The 20,000-nt window shown below is 47.0% G+C and overlaps 1 protein-coding gene across 1 annotated transcript in view; it reads right to left on the minus strand.

Annotated features, from left to right (window-relative positions):
- LOC121841300 (contactin-associated protein-like 2) overlaps positions 1-20,000 on the minus strand; it is a 92,943-nt gene that overhangs the window by 3,709 nt on the left and 69,234 nt on the right. The window contains exons 7-8 of the mRNA XM_042308454.1: positions 9,077-9,270; positions 154-301 (exon numbers count right to left, since the gene is read on the minus strand). Of these exons, the coding sequence (XP_042164388.1) occupies positions 154-301; positions 9,077-9,270 (342 nt within the window). The remainder of the gene's footprint in view (positions 1-153; positions 302-9,076; positions 9,271-20,000) is intronic.

Raw genomic sequence — 20,000 nt, forward strand, 5'->3', positions numbered from 1 at the left:
GTAGTATGTGTGTAGTGTGTGTGTAGTGTTTGTGTAGTGTGTGTGTAGTGTGTATGTAGTATTTGTGTAGTGTGTGTGTAGTGTGTGTAGTGTTTGTGTAGTGTGTATGGAGTATTTGTGTATTGTGTGTGTGGTGTGTGTGTATGTACTCACAGTAGGAACAGCCGTAGACCTCTATGCGGAGGCCGATGCGTCCCTCTCCACTCCAGTCCAGCGGTACAAAACGCAGCAACCGGCCCACAATGCCTTGCGCCAGGTCGTGTCTTACCACGCTCTCCGTGTTGGAGTTGCCTGAGAACGCCTGCAGAGATACAGAGAGCAGAGATCACTTGTGTGTGCTTACCAGAACACTTGTCCTTGTAAGCAATTCAATGACAGGTTAAAACCTTAAGTTTACCTCGCTCTCTCTCTCTCTCCCCATCTCCTACCCCATGCCCTCGCTCTCCTTCTCCCACTCCCTCCCTCCCTCTCAGTCTGTCTGTCCCTCCCTCTCATCCTCTCTCCCTCCCTCCCTCCCTCCCTCCTCCCTCCCTCCCTCCCTCCCTCCCTCCCTCCCTCCCTCCCTCCCTCCCTCCCTCCCTCCCTCCCTCCCTCCCTCCCCTCCCTCCTCCCTCCCTCCCTCCCTCACCATCTCTCTCCAGCAGAAAGGATGAAGTTTTCTATTGTACCTCGCCAGAGAAAGAAAATGTAAAAAATTAAAGTATTCTCTTGGCTGTCTGCTTTATCTGTGGTAGTTAAGTCCTGTTTTAATTTCTTTACAATAGAGGAACCTTAGAGGAATATATTGGTTCATGCTCCCATCTTGCTAAAGAAGGAACAAGAGAAGAAACCCTCTGCCCTATCAGCATATGCTGAGGAGCGAGGACAGAGAGAGAGAGAGAGAGAGAGAGAGAGAGAGAGAGAGAGGGACAGAGAGAGAGAGAGAGAGAGAGAGGAGAGAGAGAGAGAGAGAGAGAGGGACAGAGAGACAGAGAGAGAGAGAGAGAGAGAGGGACAGAGAGACAGAGAGAGAGAGAGAGAGAGAGAGAGAGAGGGACAGAGAGAGAGAGAGAGAGAGAGAGAGAGAGGGAGAGAGAGAGAGAGAGAGGGACAGAGAGACAGAGAGAGAGGGACAGAGAGACAAGAGAGAGGGACAGAGAGGGACAGAGAGAGAGAGAGAGAGAGAGAGAGAGAGGGACAGAGAGAGAGAGAGAGAGGACAGAGAGACAGAGAGAGAGAGAGAGAGAGAGAGAGGACAGAGAGAGAGAGAGAGAGAGAGAGAGAGAGAGAGAGAGAGAGAGAGAGAGAGAGAGGGACAGAGAGAGGGACAGAGAGAGAGAGAGGGACAGAGAGAGAGAGAGAGAGAGAGAGAGGGACAGAGAGAGAGAGAGAGAGAGAGAGAGAGAGGGACAGAGAGAGAGAGAGAGAGAGAGAGACAGAGAGAGAGAGAGAGAGAGAGGAGAGAGAGAGAGAGAGAGAGAGAGAGAGAGGAGAGAGAGAGAGAGAGAGAGAGAGAGAGAGGGAAAGGCGAAGGGCAGAGAGGAGCAGGTTATGTAATTTCAAACACCGTCTCTGAAACAGGTTATGTTGTTTCAAACACCGGCTCTGAAACATGTCGTTTCGGCAACAGGTGTTTATGTTTTTGGACTCAACGGAGCAGACTTTGGGAGTTATTGTTTAAAGTCAAGTATGACAACAGACTGTATACAGCTTATGTTAGTATGGGTATGTGGGGATGAGGGTCATAAGAGACATGCTTGCCCGAAAAGGGAGGGGCGCAGGTGGTCCTCGGCAGCTAGTCTCCCAGGCAGTGGAGGAGAAGCCTGGTACTAGTGATGGGGTGCAAGTGGTTAGTGTTGAGAGGGATGTGGTAGAGGGGAGTCAGGGGTCTGTGGCCTCAGTTGAGGAGGATCAGGAGAAGGATATGATTATGTCTGATATCTCTGTTGATATGACAGAAGCTGGCGGTGACTCAATTTACAATCTAAATTACGTACAGTTGAAGACGTAAGTTTACATACACCTTCGCCAAATACATTTAAACACAGTTTTTCACATTTGCTAACATTTAATCCTAGTAAAAAATCCCTGTCTCAGGTCAGTTAGGTCTATCACTTTATTTTAATAACGTGAAATGTCAGAATAATAGTAGAGAGAATTATTTATTTCAGCTTTTATTTCTTTCATCACATTCCCAGTGGGTCAAAAGTTTACATACACTCAATTAGTATTTGGTAGCATTGCCTTTAAGTTGTTTAACTTGGGTCATACGTTTCAGGTAGCCTTCCACAAGCTTCCCACAAAAAGTTGGGTGCATTTTGGCCCATTCCTCCTGACAGAGCTGGTGTAACTGAGTCAGGTTTGTAGGCCTCCTTGCTGGCCCACACATTTTCTATAGGATTGAGGTCAGTGCTTTGTGATGGACACTCCAATACCTTGACTTTGTTGTCCTTAAGCCATTTTGCCACAACTTTGGAAGTATCCTTGGGGTCATTTGTCATTTGGAAGACCCATTTGCGACCAAGCTTTAACTTCCTGACTGATGTCTTGAGATGTTGCTTCAGTATATCCACATAATTTCCCTGCCTCATGATGCCATCAATTTTTTGAAGTGCACCAGTCCCTCCCGCAGCAAAGCACCCCCACAACATGATGCTGCCACCCCCGTGCTTCACAGTTGGGATGGTGTTCTTCGGCTTGCAAGTGTCCCCCTTTTCCCTACAACAATGGTCATTATGGCCAAACAGTTCTATATTTGTTTCATCAGACCAGAGGACATTTCTCCAAAAAGTACGATCTTTGTCCCCATGTGCAGTTGCAAACCGTAGTCTGGCCCTTTTATGGCAGTTTTGGAGCAGTGGCTTCGTCCTTGCTGAGCGGGCATTCAGGTTATGTCGATACAGGACTTGTTTTACTGTGGATATAAATACTTTTGTACCTGTTTCCCCCAACATCTTCACAAGGTCCTTTGCTGTTGTTCTGGGATTTCATTTGCACTTTTCGCACCAATGTAAGTTCATCTCTAGGAGACAGAACGCGTCTCCTTCCTGAGCGGTATGACGGCTGTGTGGTCCCATGGTGTTTATACTTGCATACTATTGTTTGTACAGATGAACGTGGTACCTTCAGGCGTTTGGAAATTGCTCCAAAGGATGAACCAGACTTGTGGAGGTCTACATTTTTTTTTTTCTGAAAATACATCCACAGGCATGACAGGTTCCAAGGTTCCAAGCTGTTTAAAGGCACAGTCAACTTAGTGTATGTAAACTTCTGACCCACTGGAATTGTGATACAGTGAATTCTAAGTTAAATAATTGGTCTGTAAACAATTGTTGGAAAAATTACTTGTGTTATGCACAAAGTAGATGTCCTAACCGACTTACCAAAACTATAGTTTGATAAAAAGAAATTTGTGGAGTGGTTGAAAAATCAGTTTTAATGACTACAACATAAGTGTATGTAAACTTCCCACTTCAACTGTAAATAACTTCCTGGACCAATCTGTTAAATTGGCAGATGATTTTGATGTTGATAAGTTTGTGAGGTCAGCTGTGATGTTACAGAAGACGGTGGGGTTAGACCAGCTGAGTGTGAAGAAGCATTTCCACTTGAGGAAATGTGTTACTGCTGTCACGGCAACAAAAGGTTGTGGGAAATGTGGGAAGGTTAAGAGAAAAATAAAACAATGATGATGATCATGCCTCATAAGGTGTTTTCTTTCTCTTTGTCTGGTTTCTCTGTGGTTTCTTCTGCTTTTCTTTTCTCTTTTCTATATGGAGGTACTAAGGGTAGGTTCTCTCAATATGAATGGGGGAAGGGACAGGAATAATAATTTCCTACAGGAGACACATAGTGATGAGGCTAAAGAGGTTGACTGGGGAATGTGGTGGGAGGGGCAGCATATACTCAGTCATAGTACTAATTTCAGTGCTGGGGTGGCAATTTTGTTTTCCTGAGACTTATGGGTGACTGTGGTATCAACAACAGAGATTGTCAGGGGTCGGATTTTATTGGTCAAGGCGGATGTTATGTATTTATTTTAATGTTTATGCTCCTAATGAGGGTACAGAGCGTATTGCTGTATTTGATCAAATAAAGGAAACCTGAAGACAGTGTGATCAAGAGGGGTGAATGGTTTTAGGGCCTCATGTATGGTGAAGGTAGGTCGGTGGTTTGAGTTACCCCGTTGAACGGGGATGGGGCATCGGGCAGGGATGCCCAATTTCAGGGCATTTATATTGTCTGGCAATTGAACCAATGCATTGTTTTTTAAGAGCGAGGCTTACTGGTTTCTCTGTGCCAGGGGTAATGAAGGGTCCCACGATAGCACTGTCTGAGTATGCAGATGACGTGATAGTTTTTATTACAGGGGCTGAGGATGTTAAGGTTCTCTCAAATGCTTTATAGGTGTATGAGAGGGCCTCCTCAGCTAGAGTTAGTTGGGAAAAGAGTGAATCACTGTGGGCAGGTCAGCTTCAGATAGGGTCCCGCTCCACGGTTACTAGGGAGGCTTCAGATAGGGTCCGCTCCACGGTTACTAGGGGGCTTCAGATAGGGTCCGCTCCACGGTTACTAGGGGGCTTCAGATAGGGTCCCGCTCCACGGTTACTAGGGGGCTTCAGATAGGGTCCGCTCCACGGTTACTAGGGGGCTTCAGATAGGGTCCGCTCCATGGTTACTAGGGGGGCTTCAGATAGGGTCCGCTCCACGGTTACTAGGGGGGCTTCAGTAGGGCAGAGATGGGATGAAGACTTTGCGGGTTATTCTAGGCTCCGATGTCTTTAAAAAAAGAACTGGGAGGGTCTAGTGAAGAAGGTGTTTGCCAGATTGTCTTGGTGGAAATGAGTGCCACCCCAGCTGTCTTATAGGGGAAGGGTGCTGGTAGCCAATAATCTAGCTGCCTCTACCCTGTGGCACAGACTAATGATTTTACAGCCACCAAAGGGTCTGATACAAGAGCTTCAGAGGACCCTTGTCAATTTCTTCTGGTCTGGACAACATTGGAATAAAGATGGAGCCCTGTACCTGCCACTGCACGAGGGTGGACAAGGTCTGGTGGACATTTCTTTCCAGGATCATGGCTTGATGGCTTCAAGTAGACCAGAGACAGTTGTACAGTGATGGTTCTAACAGCCCAGAGACTGTTGTACTGTGACAGTTCTAGCTGGGTCAACACAGCCTATATATTGGTGAGGAGAATGGGCTGTTTGGGTTAAGACAAACATATTTTCCTCTTAAAGCTAGAAGGGGTGATTTGTCTGGCTTGACTCCATTTTATGAGTCTGTATGCAGGCTTGGAGAGTTCTTGTCAAGTCCCATAAGGCTGGCACGCCACCAGGGATGTGGCTTTTTGAAGAGCCTCTTTTTTTTACAACACTGCCATCCAGTCCTGTGCTGTGGGTTCAGCCAGCCTACGTTCATGCCTGTTAGTAAACTCTCTCTCTCTCTCTCTTATGCTCCCTCTCTCTCTGTCTCTCTATCCCTTTCTCTCTCTGTCTCTCTCTCTCTCCCTCTGTCTCTCTCTCTGTCTCTCTCTATCCCTCTCTCTCTGTCTCTCTCTATCCCTCTCTCTCTTTCCCTCTCTCCATCTCTTCCTCTCCCCCTCTCTCTCTATCCATCTCTCGCCCTCTCACTCTCCCTCTCTCTCTCTCAATTAAATTCAATTCAATTATTGACATGGCAAGTTCATTATTACTTACATTATTACTTATTACTTACATTTTTATTACTTACACTTTCATTATTACTTACATTTTCAAAGTATACATATCGAAGAAAAAAAGATATATATATATATATATACATAAAAAACATATATTTATATTTAAATAAATGGTGGGACCAACAGCAATAATAATAGTAGTAGTGGACATGGGATTACCATTAACAACAACTACAACAACAATATTAATGAGAACAACAATACATTAAAGCAATGGTAGTAGACCAGTGTAAACGTGACTGAGAAGACACATGACATGGTATGAAAGACAAAACAAAACAAGATGGGAAATATTATCAACATTACATTGCACTTTTCACTGGCTGTCCCTCAGGTTGTGGGAGGAGGACACATATTTGGCTGCCAAAACTGCACATTGTGGCTTTTCACCCAATAAATATTTGATTCTTTCTTCATCTTTTATAGTTTCACATTCTTTGTATTGAATTATAATTTTGGGAAAGAAATATTCTCTTAGGTCTGAGTATTGGTAACAGTGTTACTCACTCTCTCTCTCTCTCTCTCTCTCTCCCTCTCTCCTCAGCATCCTTCTTTAGCAAGATGGGACCATGAACCAATATATTCCTCTAAGGCTCATCCTATTGTAAAGAAATTAAAACAGGACTTATCTACCACGGATAAAGCAGACAGCCAAGAGAATACTTTATTTTTACATTTACTTTCCCTGGCGAGGTACAATAGAAAACAGAAACGCCATCCAAGAAAACCTCATCCTTTCTGCCAAGCTCTGCCTTTCATGTGCATTGTACTCTCTCTCTCTCTCTGTGTGTGTGTGTGTGTGTGTGTGTGTGTGTGTGTGTGTGTGTGTGTGTGTGTGTGTGTGTGTGTGTGTGTGTGAAAGGTTAGACAAAATAATCACATTAATAATGTACGCTAACCCCATTCTGTACAAATGCGCGCAACAGCGACATTCAAACGAGGCTGCAAAGAAAACTAATGGGACTGTAGCGACTGTGTTGACATCAACATCTGGGGTGTGAACTACGTTTCTATTCAAGTGTTGATTGACATGGTAATGGCTCTGTAGTATTGGAGAAAAGTAAAAAAAACGGACCCCTCCGACGCTGTACGTTACATTGTGATGTGTCATGGCGTAACGTACAGCACCCATAAAGCTACTAAATCTGTCTTACAGCCTCTCTCCACCAGGTGTAGCACTTCTCTCACCGTTTAAAAACAAGGGACAGGGACAGGGACAGGGACGGGGACAGGGTAGGGGACAGGGACAGGGACGGGGTAAGGGACAGGGTAAGGGACAGGGACAGGGATGGGGACAGGGTAAGGGATGGGGACAGGGTAAGGGACAGGGTAAGGGACAGGGTAAGGGACGGGGACAGGGACAGGGACAGGGACAGGGACAGGGGAAGGGAAGGGACAGGGACAGGGACAGGGAAGGGACAGGGACAGGGACAGGGACAGGGACAGGGACAGGGACAGGGACAGGGACAGGGTAAGGGACAGGGACGGGGACAGGGGGGGGACAGGGACGGGGTAAGGGACAGGGACATGGTAAGGGACAGGGACAGGGACGGGGTAAGGGACAGGGACAGGGTAAGGGACAGGGACAGGGTAAGGGACAGGGACAGGGTAAGGGACAGGGTAAGGGACAGGGACGGGGACGGGGACAGGGACAGGGACAGGGTAAGGGACAGGGACAGGGAGAGGGTAAGGGACATGGACAGGGTAAGGGACAGGGAGAGGGTAAGGGACAGGGTAAGGGACAGGGACAGGGTAAGGGACAGGGTAAGGGACAGGGACAGGGTAAGGGGCAGGGACGGGGACGGGGAATGGGACAGGGTAAGGGACAGGGAGAGGGTAAGGGGCATGGACAGGGTAAGGGACAGAGACAGGGTAAGGGACAGGGTAAGGGACAGGGACAGGGTAGGGACAGGGTAAGGGACAGGGACAGGGTAAGGGACAGGGTAAGGGACAGGGACAGGGTAAGGGGCAGGGACGGGGACGGGGAATGGGACAGGGTAAGGGACAGGGACAGGGTAAGGGACAGGGTAAGGGACAGGGTAAGGGACAGGGTAAGGGACAGGGTAAGGGACATGGACAGGGTAAGGGACAGGGTAAGGGACAGGGTAAGGGACAGGGACAGGGTAAGGGACAGGGTAAGGGACGGGGACGGGGACGGGGAATGGGACAGGGACAGGGTAAGGGACAGGGACAGGGTAAGGGGCAGGGACGGGGACGGGGACGGGGAATGGGACAGGGTCAGGGACAGGGTAAGGGGCAGGGATGGGAACGGGGAACGGGACAGGGACAAGTTAAGGGACATCGTAAGGGACAGGGTAAGGGACAGGGTAAGGGACAGGGACAGGGTAAGGGGCAGGGACGGGGAATGGGACAGGGACAGGGACGGGGTAAGGGGGGATACCTAGTCCTTTTTTGCGTCATCACTACAAGCTATCATGACTCTCAAAAGCTGCTGTTTACATCTGAAGATCACTTTAGCTCCGCCCTAAAAACCTGATTCAAATTCGACACAAACCTTCAAATAGGTATGTAATGACACATTATATAAACTCTTTATAGTGTTTTATTTACATTTTAGAGGCGATAAGGTGATAAGTTGGACAGATGAAGTGAAGAAAGCAGTTTCCCCACATGACATCTCTCCTTCTCAATATCACGTATTAGGTTTAGCTCCTCCCCCCGCCGTTTTTAAAAAGACCCGACGGGGCTCATTGCCTTCTTGAATCATGCAGAGATGGGCATCATGAAGGTCTCATCATTGATTTTGTTAGAAAGGAGAAAAATTGTGCTTTACAATGTATTGATAATACAGCTGATCTGGAAGTATTACGTTTTTTGGGCGCTAAAATAAGATCAATTGTACGGACCAGCGCGATGTACAAAAGTGAGTTAGTTTACGTCATCTGTTTAGTTTGTAATATTTACATCGCCGATAAATTAAAAGCCAATATAGATGTCACATCCCTTAAAAATAGCCAGGTGGGCAAAGTTACACGAACAATGTAAGACAGATGGTATAAGTACTTTTAATTTACAGAAATATTAAAAGCAATCGATCAGGTTTAATGGCTGAAACAAAACACTGTTGAAATAATAATGAGTCCCAAACGAGTATGATGCAGCGCACAAAAACAACAGCTTAACGCTCCCTTCAGTGGACCAGATACACATTTATCACTGCAGCGCTTCCATACAGAATCATGATCAGACCATTTGGCTGATTCCCATAGGAACACACACACACACATGCACCCACGCACGCACGTACGCACGGAAGTCACATGCACACGCACACACACACACACACACACACACACACACACACACACACACACGCACACACACACACACACACACAGGTTTTGTGTTACCTACCCATATGTTTCCATCCTGATGATAGGGCTTCCAGTTCCTGCCCGTGTCGCTGTAGAGCAGCCTGTACCTCGTCGTCCAATCAGAGCTGCTGTACCTGCCCTGCGTTGCCACGGCAACTACCTGTTTCCGGCTGCCCAGGTCCACCTGGAGCCACGGGTAGCTGTCGCTGTCCTGGGGAGACCAGCCCCCTGCACCTGGAGACAGGTAAACACGTAGAAACACAGGTAAACATGTAGAAACACAGGTAAACATGTAGAAACACAGGTAAACACATAGAAACACAGGTAAACACGTAGAAACACAGGTAAACATGTAGAAACACAGGTAAACACATAGAAACACAGGTAAACATGTAGAAACACAGGTAAACACATAGAAACACAGGTAAACATGTAGAAACACAGGTAAACACGTAGAAACACAGGTAAACATGTAGAAACACAGGTAAACACGTAGAAATACAGGTAAACACATAGAAACACAGGTAAACATGTAGAAACACAGGTAACACGTAGAAACACAGGTAAACATAAACACGTAGAAACACAGGTAAACATGTAAAAACACAGGTAAACACATAGAAACACAGGTAAACACATAGAAACACAGGTAAACATGTAGAAACACAGGTAAACACGTAGAAACACAGGTAAACATGTAAAAACACAGGTAAACACATAGAAACACAGGTAAACATGTAGAAACACAGGTAAACACGTAGAAACACAGGTAAACACGTAGAAACACAGGTAAACACGTAGAAACACAGGTAAACATGTAGAAACACAGGTAACACGTAGAAACACAGGTAAACACGTAGAAACACAGGTAAACATGTAGAAACACAGGTAAACATGTAGAAACACAGGTAAACATGTAGAAACACAGGTAACACGTAGAAACACAGGTAAACACGTAGAAACACAGGTAAACATGTAGAAACACAGGTAAACACATAGAAACACAGGTAAACATGTAGAAACACAGGTAACACGTAGAAACACAGGTAAACATGTAGAAACACAGGTAAACATGTAGAAACACAGGTAAACATGTAGAAACACAGGTAAACATGTAGAAACACAGGTAAACATGTAGAAACACAGGTAAACACGTAGAAACACAGGTAAACATGTAGAAACACAGGTAAACATGTAAAAACACAGGTAAACACGTAGAAACACAGGTAAATATGTAAAAACACAGGTAAACACGTAGAAACACAGGTAAACATGTAAAAACACAGGTAAACACGTAGAAACACAGGTAAACACGTAGAAACACAGGTAAACATGTAAAAACACAGGTAAACACGTAGAAACACAGGTAAACATGTAAAAACACAGGTAAACATGTAGAAACACAGGTAAACATGTAGAAACACATGTAAACATGTAGAAACACAGGTAAACATGTAGAAACACAGGTAAACATGCAGAAACACAGGTAAACATGTAGAAACAGCACATTTATTTTTATGGGCACAAAGACTGTTCCTGACACAAACTGTTCACACCCCTCTTATTGGTGGAGAGCTTATTTCCTGCTATTCTACACATTTTGTCTTGGGGTGCAGAGAACACGTTGCAGTTTTGAAGATCATTTGAGTGACTCAAACATTACAACAAAATCCATGGACTAAAAAACATTAGCTGACACGGGCTAGTTGATCTGTTATAAATAGCTCTCTAAGGTCTGCAATGACTGACATGACAACAGCAAAACAGATGATGCACTACCCAATTTACTAATTGTACTTCTTGCATTCTACTATTACAACTTTCAAGAGTAAGTTGAAAGCCAGACACCTCAGGGGACGCACCCCACAGTTTGGGAACCACTGGTCTAGCAGACATGTGATTGAAACAGATACCTCTATCTCTTCTCTCTGTGAGAACAAAACGTATACTCTAAACATCACCACACCCGTTTCCTCTCCCTACCTGTGGTGAAGTCTCCAGCTAGCAGACATTTTTATATGCAGTCTTTCTCATGGAGTTCCTATAAGTCAAAGTGAAATGATGCGGAAACATAAGAGGAACACAACCTCCAGACAGGGACGCTGGCGGGAAAGGAAGTTCTACTGTAGCAGTTGGATTTCCACCTGTCAGTTATTAAATGAATGTTCCCTGGATTATTCTCCAATAGAGGCAGGAAGAGGAGAGAAGGAGAGCGGAAGAGAGGTGAGAGAGAGGAGAGAGGGATGAGGTGATAGAAGAAGAGCAGAGTAGAGGTGAGAGAGGAGAGAAGAGAAAAGAGAGAGGGATGAGGGGAGAGAGGAGAGAGGAGAGAGGGATGAGGGGAGAGAGGAGAGAGGAGAGAGGGATGAGGTGCGTGATGTTGATTGGAAGATAAGAAATGTGAGTGAGGAGAGGGGGCACAGAAGAGAGCAGAGGGAGAAGGGCAGAGTGGATGTGAGATACAGGAGAGAATAGAGGGAGAAAGGGATGAGGTTAGTGAAGGTGAAAGATGAAGGTCAAGGTGAAAGAGAAGTGAGAGAGAGGTGAGGGAGAGAGGTGAGGTGGTGCATGTCAAGAGCACTCCTCTCCCACCTGTCACACACAGATTTTCAGGGAGATAGGGAGCAGGGGTAAGAGAGGAGAAAGAGAGAGAGAAAGAGAGCGAGAGAGAGAGAGGGAAAGAAGGCCAGAAACAAGCCCTGAGATGGAGAAGAGAGAGAGAGAGAGAGAGAGAGAGAGAGAGAGAGAGAAGGAGAGAGAGAGAAACAAAGAGAAACATAGAGAAAGAGCAATAGGAGGTCAGAGACCAACTTCCTCTTTTCTCTCATCTCTAGTTCTTTTCTCTGTTCTCTTGACAGACTTCTCCTCTCTGGTTAGTTAAAACATGATGATCACTGCCTCTTCTCTCTGGTTAGTTAAAAAATGATGATGACAGCCTCTTCTCTCTGGTTAGTTAAAACATGATGATCACTGCTTCTTCTCTCTGGTTAGTTAAAACATGATGATCACTGCTTCTTCTCTCTGGTTAGTTAAAACATGATGATCACTGCCTCTTCTCTCTGGTTAGTTAAAACATGATGATCACTGCCTCTTCTCTCTGGTTAGTTAAAACATGATGATCACTGCTTCTTCTCTCTGGTTAGTTAAAACATGATGATCACTGCCTCTTCTCTCTGGTTAGTTAAAACATGATGATGACTAGGGATGGGTATCGTTAAGATTTTAATGGTATTACTACTCTTAATGATACTGCTTATGGATCCGGTACTTTAACGGTATTCTTATCTGTTCTTCTTGTTGTTTTTACAAAAAAAACAAAAACAAATTTTGAACAGAATTTACATTGCTTCATTTTCTGAAATGTAAAATAAATAAAATAAACAATTATTTACAGCAAAGGAAACAGCAATGTTTTGAACAAATCACTATTATACTCTAGTGTTGTGATGATGGAAATGTAAAACAACTGAAATGCAGAAGATAAGACAGTGGTATAGAACAACACAATTGGGGCCTGCAGGTAGGCTGCAGAAGATAAGACAGTGGTATAGAACAACACTGGTGGGGCCTGCAGGTAGGCTGCAGAAGATAAGACAGTGGTATTGAACAACACAATTGGGGCCTGCAGGTAGGCTGCAGAAGATAAGACAGTGGTATAGAACAACACAATTGGGGCCTGCAGGTAGGCTGCAGAAGATAAGACAGTGGTATAGAACAACACTGGTGGGGCCTGCAGGTAGGCTGCAGCTGCAGTAAGATAAGACAGTGGTATAGAACAACACGGGTAGGGCCTGCAGGTAGGCTGCAGAAGATAAGACAGTGGTATAGAACAACACTGGTGGTGGGACCTGCAGGTAGGCTGCAGAAGATAAGACAGTGGTATAGAACAACACTGCAGGTAGTGGGCCTGCAGGTAGGCTGCAGAAGATAAGACAGTGGTCTAGAACAACACTGGTGGGGCCTGCAGGTAGGCTGTAGAAGAAGATACAGTAGTATAGAACAACACGGGTAGGGCCTGCAGGTAGGCTGCAGAAGATAAGACAGTGGTATAGAACAACACTGGTGGGGCCTGCAGGTAAGCTGCAGAAGATAAGACAGTGGTATAGAACAACACAGGTGGGGCCTGCAGGTAGGCTGCAGAAGATAAGACAGTGGTATAGAACAACACTGGTGGCGCCTGCAGGTAGGCTGCAGAAGATAAGACAGTGGTATAGAACGACACAATTGGGGCCTGCAGGTAGGCTGCAGAAGATAAGACAGTGGTATAGAACAACACGGGTAGGGCCTGCAGGTAGGCTGCAGAAGATAAGACAGTGGTCTAGAACAACACTGGTGGGGCCTGCAGGTAGGCTGTAGAAGAAAATAGAGTAGTATAGAACAACACGGTTAGGGCCTGCAGGTAGGCTGCAGAAGATAAGACAGTGGTATAGAACAACACTGGTGGGGCCTGCAGGTAGGCTGCAGAAGATAAGACAGTGGTATAGAACAACACTGGTGGGTCTGCAGGTAGGCTGCAGAAGATAAGACAGTGGTATAGAACAACACTGGTGGGGCCTGCAGGTAGACTGCAGAAGATAAGACAGTGGTATAGAACAACACAGGTAGGGCCAGCAGGTAGGCTGCAGAAGATAAGACAGTGGTATAGAACAACGCTGGTGGGGCCTGCAGGTAGGCTGCAGAAGATAAGACAGTGGTATTGAACAACACAATTGGGGCCTGCAGGTAGGCTGCAGAAGATAAGACAGTGGTATAGAACAACACAATTGGGGCCTGCAGGTAGGCTGCAGAAGATAAGACAGTGGTATAGAACAACACTGGTGGGGCCTGCAGGTAGGCTGCAGAAGATAAGACAGTGGTATAGAACAACACGGGTAGGGCCTGCAGGTAGGCTGCAGAAGATAAGACAGTGGTCTAGAACAACACTGGTGGGGCCTGCAGGTAGGCTGTAGAAGAAGATACAGTTGTATAGAACAACACGGGTAGGGCCTGCAGGTAGGCTGCAGAAGATAAGACAGTGGTATAGAACAACACTGGTGGGGCCTGCAGGTAGGCTGTAGAAGAAAATACAGTAGTATAGAACAACACGGGTAGGGCCTGCAGGTAGGCTGCAGAAGATAAGACAGTGGTATAGAACAACACTGGTGGGGCCTGCAGGTAGGCTGCAGAAGATAAGACAGTGGTATAGAACAACACTGGTGGGGCCTGCAGGTAGGCTGCAGAAGTTAAGACAGTGGTATAGAACAACACTGGTGGGGCCTGCAGGTAGACTGCAGAAGATAAGACAGTGGTATAGAACAACACAGGTAGGGCCAGCAGGTAGGCTGCAGAAGATAAGACAGTGGTATAGAACAACACGGGTAGGGCCTGCAGGTAGGCTGCAGAAGATAAGACAGTGGTATTGAACAACACGGGTAGGGTCTGCAGGTAGGCTGCAGAAGATAAGACAGTGGTATAGATCAACACGGGTAGGGCCTGCAGGTAGGCTGCAGAAGATAAGACAGTGGTATAGAACAACACTGGTGGGGCCTGCAGGTAGGCTGCAGAAGATAAGACAGTGGTATAGAACAACACTGGTGGGGCCTGCAGGTAGGCTGCAGAAGATAAGACAGTGGTATAGAACAACACTGGTGGGGCCTGCAGGTAGACTGCAGAAGATAAGACAGTGGTATAGAACAACATGGGTAGGGCCTGCAGGTAGGCTGCAGAAGATAAGACAGTGGTATAGAACAACACTGGTGGGGCCTGCAGGTAGACTGCAGAAGATAAGACAGTGGTATAGATCAACACGGGTAGGGCCTGCAGGTAGGCTGCAGAAGATAAGACAGTGGTATAGAACAACACTGGTGGGGCCTGCAGAAGATAAGACAGTGGTATAGAACAACACTGGTGGGGCCTGCAGGTAGGCTGCAGAAGATAAGACAGTGGTATAGAACAACACTGGTAGGGCCTGCAGGTAGGCTGCAGAAGATAAGACAGTGGTATAGAACAACACAGGTAGGGCCTGCAGGTAGGCTGCAGAAGATAAGACAGTGGTATAGAACAACACTGGTGGGGCCTGCAGGTAGGCTGCAGAAGATAAGACAGTGGTATAGAACAACACTGGTGGGGCCTGCAGGTAGGCTGCAGAAGATAAGACAGTGGTAAAGAACAACACTGGTGGGGCCTGCAGGTAGACTGCAGAAGATAAGACAGTGGTATAGAACAACATGGGTAGGGCCTGCAGGTAGGCTGCAGAAGATAAGACAGTGGTATAGAACAACACTGGTGGGGGCTGCAGGTAGACTGCAGAAGATAAGACAGTGGTATAGATCAACACGGGTAGGGCCTGCAGGTAGGCTGTAGAAGATAAGACAGTGGTATAGAACAACACTGGTGGGGCCTGCAGGTAGGCTGCAGAAGATAAGACAGTGGTATAGAACAACACTGGTGGGGCCTGCAGGTAGGCTGTAGAAGAAAATACAGTAGTATAGAACAACACGGGTAGGGCCTGCAGGTAGGCTGCAGAAGATAAGACAGTGGTATAGAACAACACTGGTGGGGCCTGCAGGTAGGCTGCAGAAGATAAGACAGTGGTATAGAACAACACAGGTGGGGCCTGCAGGTAGGCTGCAGAAGATAAGACAGTGGTATAGAACAACACTGGTGGGGCCTGCAGGTAGGCTGCAGAAGATAAGACAGTGGTATAGAACAACACTGGTGGGGCCTGCAGGTAGGCTGCAGAAGGACTATACAGTGGTATAGAACAACACTGGTGGGGCCTGCAGGTAGGCTGTAGAAGAAAATACAGTAGTATAGAACAACACGGGTAGGGCCTGCAGGTAGGCTGCAGAAGATAAGACAGTGGTATAGAACAACACTGGTGGGGCCTGCAGGTAGGCTGCAGAAGATAAGACAGTGGTATAGAACAACACTGGTGGGGCCTGCAGGTAGGCTGCAGAAGATAAGACAGTGGTATAGAACAACACAGGTGGGGCCTGCAGGTAGGCTGCAGAAGATAAGACAGTGGTATAGAATAACACTGGTGGGGCCTGCAGGTAGGCTGCAGAAGATAAGACAGTGGTATAGAACAACACTGGTGGGGCCTGCAGGTAGGCTGCAGAAGATAAGACAGTGGTATAGAACAACACTGGTGGGGCCTACAGGTAGGCTGCAGAAGATAAGAGTGGTATAGAACAACACTGGTGGGGCCTGCAGGTAGGCTGCAGAAGATAAGACAGTGGTATAGAACAACACTGGTGGGGCCTACAGGTAGGCTGCAGAAGATAAGACAGTGGTATAGAACAACACTGGTGGGGCCTGCAGGTAGGCTGCAGAAGGACTAAAAGTTCTTAGCAGTTCTTCTGGAAAAAGATCAACATATTTGCCTTCTCTGGCAGAACCTCTCCCGGATTATTGTGTTCCCTGCAGTCGAAAATACCCTCTCGTTCGCTGTGAAGGAGGCTCGAGCACCGAGGTAACTTGTTGCAATGTTTGTGAGGAGGGGCAGAGTAGTTATCTTCTCCCACCACATCACAGGACCTTCAGCCATGGGGACGGGAGGCACATTGGCCTCAACAGTTGTTTTCCTTAGCCTGTCCTAGGGCTCACTCCCCAGCCTCCCTTTAAATCTGGGGTTATCTGCTGTGGCCTCATGCAGGAAGGCTTGAACGTCCTCATCCTGATATTGCTTGGAGAGGTTCTCCCACACCTTCTCTTTGATGGTTGTCACTAACGTTGTATCTTCATGCTTCACAGTGAAGAGCTCTTCCAGTTTGTCGAGGATGGGTTTGATCTGTCCACAGGTGGCATTCTTTTCACATGACACACACAGTGTGGATGTATAGAGGATTCTCATGAGCTGGACAAACTCCTCAGCCTTATGGAAGTCCACACGACCACTGCTCTGATTCGGGCTGGACATCGAGGATCTCTTGAACCACACGACCACTGCTCTGATTCGGGCTGGACATCGAGGATCTCTTGAACCACACGACCACTGCTCTGATTCAGGCTGGACATCAAGGATCTCTTGAACCACACGACCACTGCTCTGATTCGGGCTGGACATCGAGGATCTCTTGAACCACATGACCACTGCTCTGATTCAGGCTGGACATCGAGGATCTCTTGAACCACATGACCACTGCTCTGATTCGGGCTGGACATCGAGGATCTCTTGAACCACATGACCACTGATCTGATTCAGGCTGGACATCGAGGATCTCTTGAACCACATGACCACTGCTCTGATTCAGGCTGGACATCGAGGATCTCTTGAACCACATGACCACTGATCTGATTCAGGCTGGACATCGAGGATCTCTTGAACCACATGACCACTGCTCTGATTCAGGCTGGACATCGAGGATCTCTTGAACCACATGACCACTGCTCTGATTCGGGCTGGACATCGAGGATCTCTTGAACCACATGACCACTGATCTGATTCAGGCTGGACATCGAGGATCTCTTGAACCACACGACCACTGCTCTGATTCAGGCTGCCTATTTATCAATGGAAGTCATTTTGTAGATTTTCTGCGCTGCCAGATTCAATGTGTGCGCAAAGCATCCTATTTTTAGGATGCGTAGCCTCTTGATGGCAACATCCATATTAACAGCATTATCAACAGTCACAGCTACAATATTGCTCGGCTCTGTCTCAAACTCTTCCAGAATGTCTGAGATCTCCTCTGACACTACTTCGATAGTTGGTGATTTGTACACTGTCCTGGTGTGGAGGACCTTCTGTTGTACACTGTCCTGGTGTGGATGACCTTCTGTTGTACACTGTCCTGGTGTGGAGGACCTTCTGTTGTACACTGTCCTGGTGTGGATGACCTGTTCTACACTGTCCTGGTGTGGATGACCTTCTGTTTAACACTGTCCTGGTGTGGATGACCTGTTTTACACTGTCCTGGTGTGGAGGACCTTCTGTTGTACACTGTCCTGGTGTGGAGGACCTTCTGTTGTACACTGTCCTGGTGTGGATGACCTGTTCTACACTGTCCTGGTGTGGATGACCTTCTATTTAACACTGCCCTGGTGTGGAGGACTGTCTGTTTAACACTGTCCTGGTGTGGATGACCTTCTGTTGTACACTGTCCTGGTGTGGATGACCTGTTCTACACTGTCCTGGTGTGGATGACCTGTTCTACACTGTCCTGGTGTGGATGACCTTCTGTTTAACACTGTCCTGGTGTGGATGACCTTCTGTTTAACACTGTCCTGGTGTGGATGACCTTCTGTTGTACACTGTCCTGGTGTGGATGACCTTCTGTTGTACACTGCCCTGGTGTGGATGACCTTCTGTTGTACACTACCCTGGTGTGGATGACCTTCTGTTTAACACTGCCCTGGTGTGGATGACCTGTTCTACACTGTCCTGGTGTGGGTGACCTTCTGTTTAACACTGCCCTGGTGTGGATGACCTGTTCTACACTGTCCTGGTGTGGGTGACCTTCTGTTGTACACTGTCCTGGTGTGGAGGACCTTCTGTTTAACACTGTCCTGGTGTGGATGACCTTCTGTTTAACACTGCCCTGGTGTGGATGACCTGTTCTACACTGTCCTGGTGTGGATGACCTTCTGTTTACCACTCCCCTGGTGTGGAGGACTGTCTGTTTTACACTGTCCTGGTGTGGATGACCTTCTGTTTAACACTCCCCTGGTGTGGAGGACTGTCTGTTTTACACTGTCCTGGTGTGGATGACCTTCTGTTTAACACTGTCCTGGTGTGGATGACCTTCTGTTTTACACTGTCCTGGTGTGGATGACCTTCTGTTTACCACTCCCCTGGTGTGGAGGACTGTCTGTTTTACACTGTCCTGGTGTGGATGACCTTCTGTTTAACACTGTCCTGGTGTGGATGACCTTCTGTTTAACACTCCCCTGGTGTGGAGGACTGTCTGTTCTACACTGTCCTGGTGTGGATGACCTTCTGTTTACCACTCCCCTGGTGTGGAGGACTGTCTGTTTTACACTGTCCTGGTGTGGATGACCTTCTGTTTAACACTCCCCTGGTGTGGAGGACTGTCTGTTTTACACTGTCCTGGAGTGGATGACATACTGTTCTACACTGCCCTGGTGTGGAGGACCTTCTGTTTTAAACTGCCCTGGCTAGTGTAGTGCACTGTAACAGTCAGATAATGGTCCTGACAGAAGTTGGTCCACCCGTCTGATGTGATGGCCAGCTCTGGCACATCCTTCAGCTCAGTGATCACATTGGCCTTTTCTACACCACTCCAGGTAGGAATGAATGTGTCACTGAGGTAACTCCTGGAGGGAGGGGTATATTTGGGGTTGAGTGCCTTGCTCATCTCTCTACAGCAACATAATATATAGTTTTCATGTGTTGAATTATCATTATTGAATTGTTGTGTTGTTGTGTATTGTATTGTGGAGTGATGGGACTAACATACAACTCTTGTATACTACTGTATCCTAACAATTCATACCACTCAATATATACTGACTGTCACCTAAAGCCCTTGGACTCCACTGTTGCAAAGGGGTGTAGGCCTTTCACTATGTACTTGGTCACGGCTAGGTGGCACTCATTCACCCTCTCCTCAGTCATCCCCCCACTAGCTGCCAGCGTGAAGGGGCTTTGGGCTTGTCTTTGGCTTCGACCAGCGGTATTAGACGGAGGCGTGGGTTGGCTCATTGTAGCTGCAAAATCTCTAAATGGGTGATTGAATTTCTGAACACACCCATAGCTAAACAATCAGCTGGCTAATGGTTCCTTTTGATCAGGAACTCATGTTCTCATAATCTAGTTAACTCCGTGTGTGTTGGCTCTAGGCTGCTAGCACACATAGCTAACGTAGACCGGGCATCGAGGGATGAACTACGAGCTGGGCAGTCAGACTGTTTCTCTGCCTGTACATGATGCACTGTCCATAGATGTTTGGACAGATTGCTCGTGTTTTCCACCCTTACAAGCAGAAGTCCTGTTGCACTTGTGGCAATGAGCAATGTCATCA

Source organism: Oncorhynchus tshawytscha, linkage group LG29 (assembly GCF_018296145.1).
Source record: "Oncorhynchus tshawytscha isolate Ot180627B linkage group LG29, Otsh_v2.0, whole genome shotgun sequence".
In the NCBI taxonomy this organism is placed as follows: Eukaryota; Metazoa; Chordata; class Actinopteri; order Salmoniformes; family Salmonidae; genus Oncorhynchus; species Oncorhynchus tshawytscha.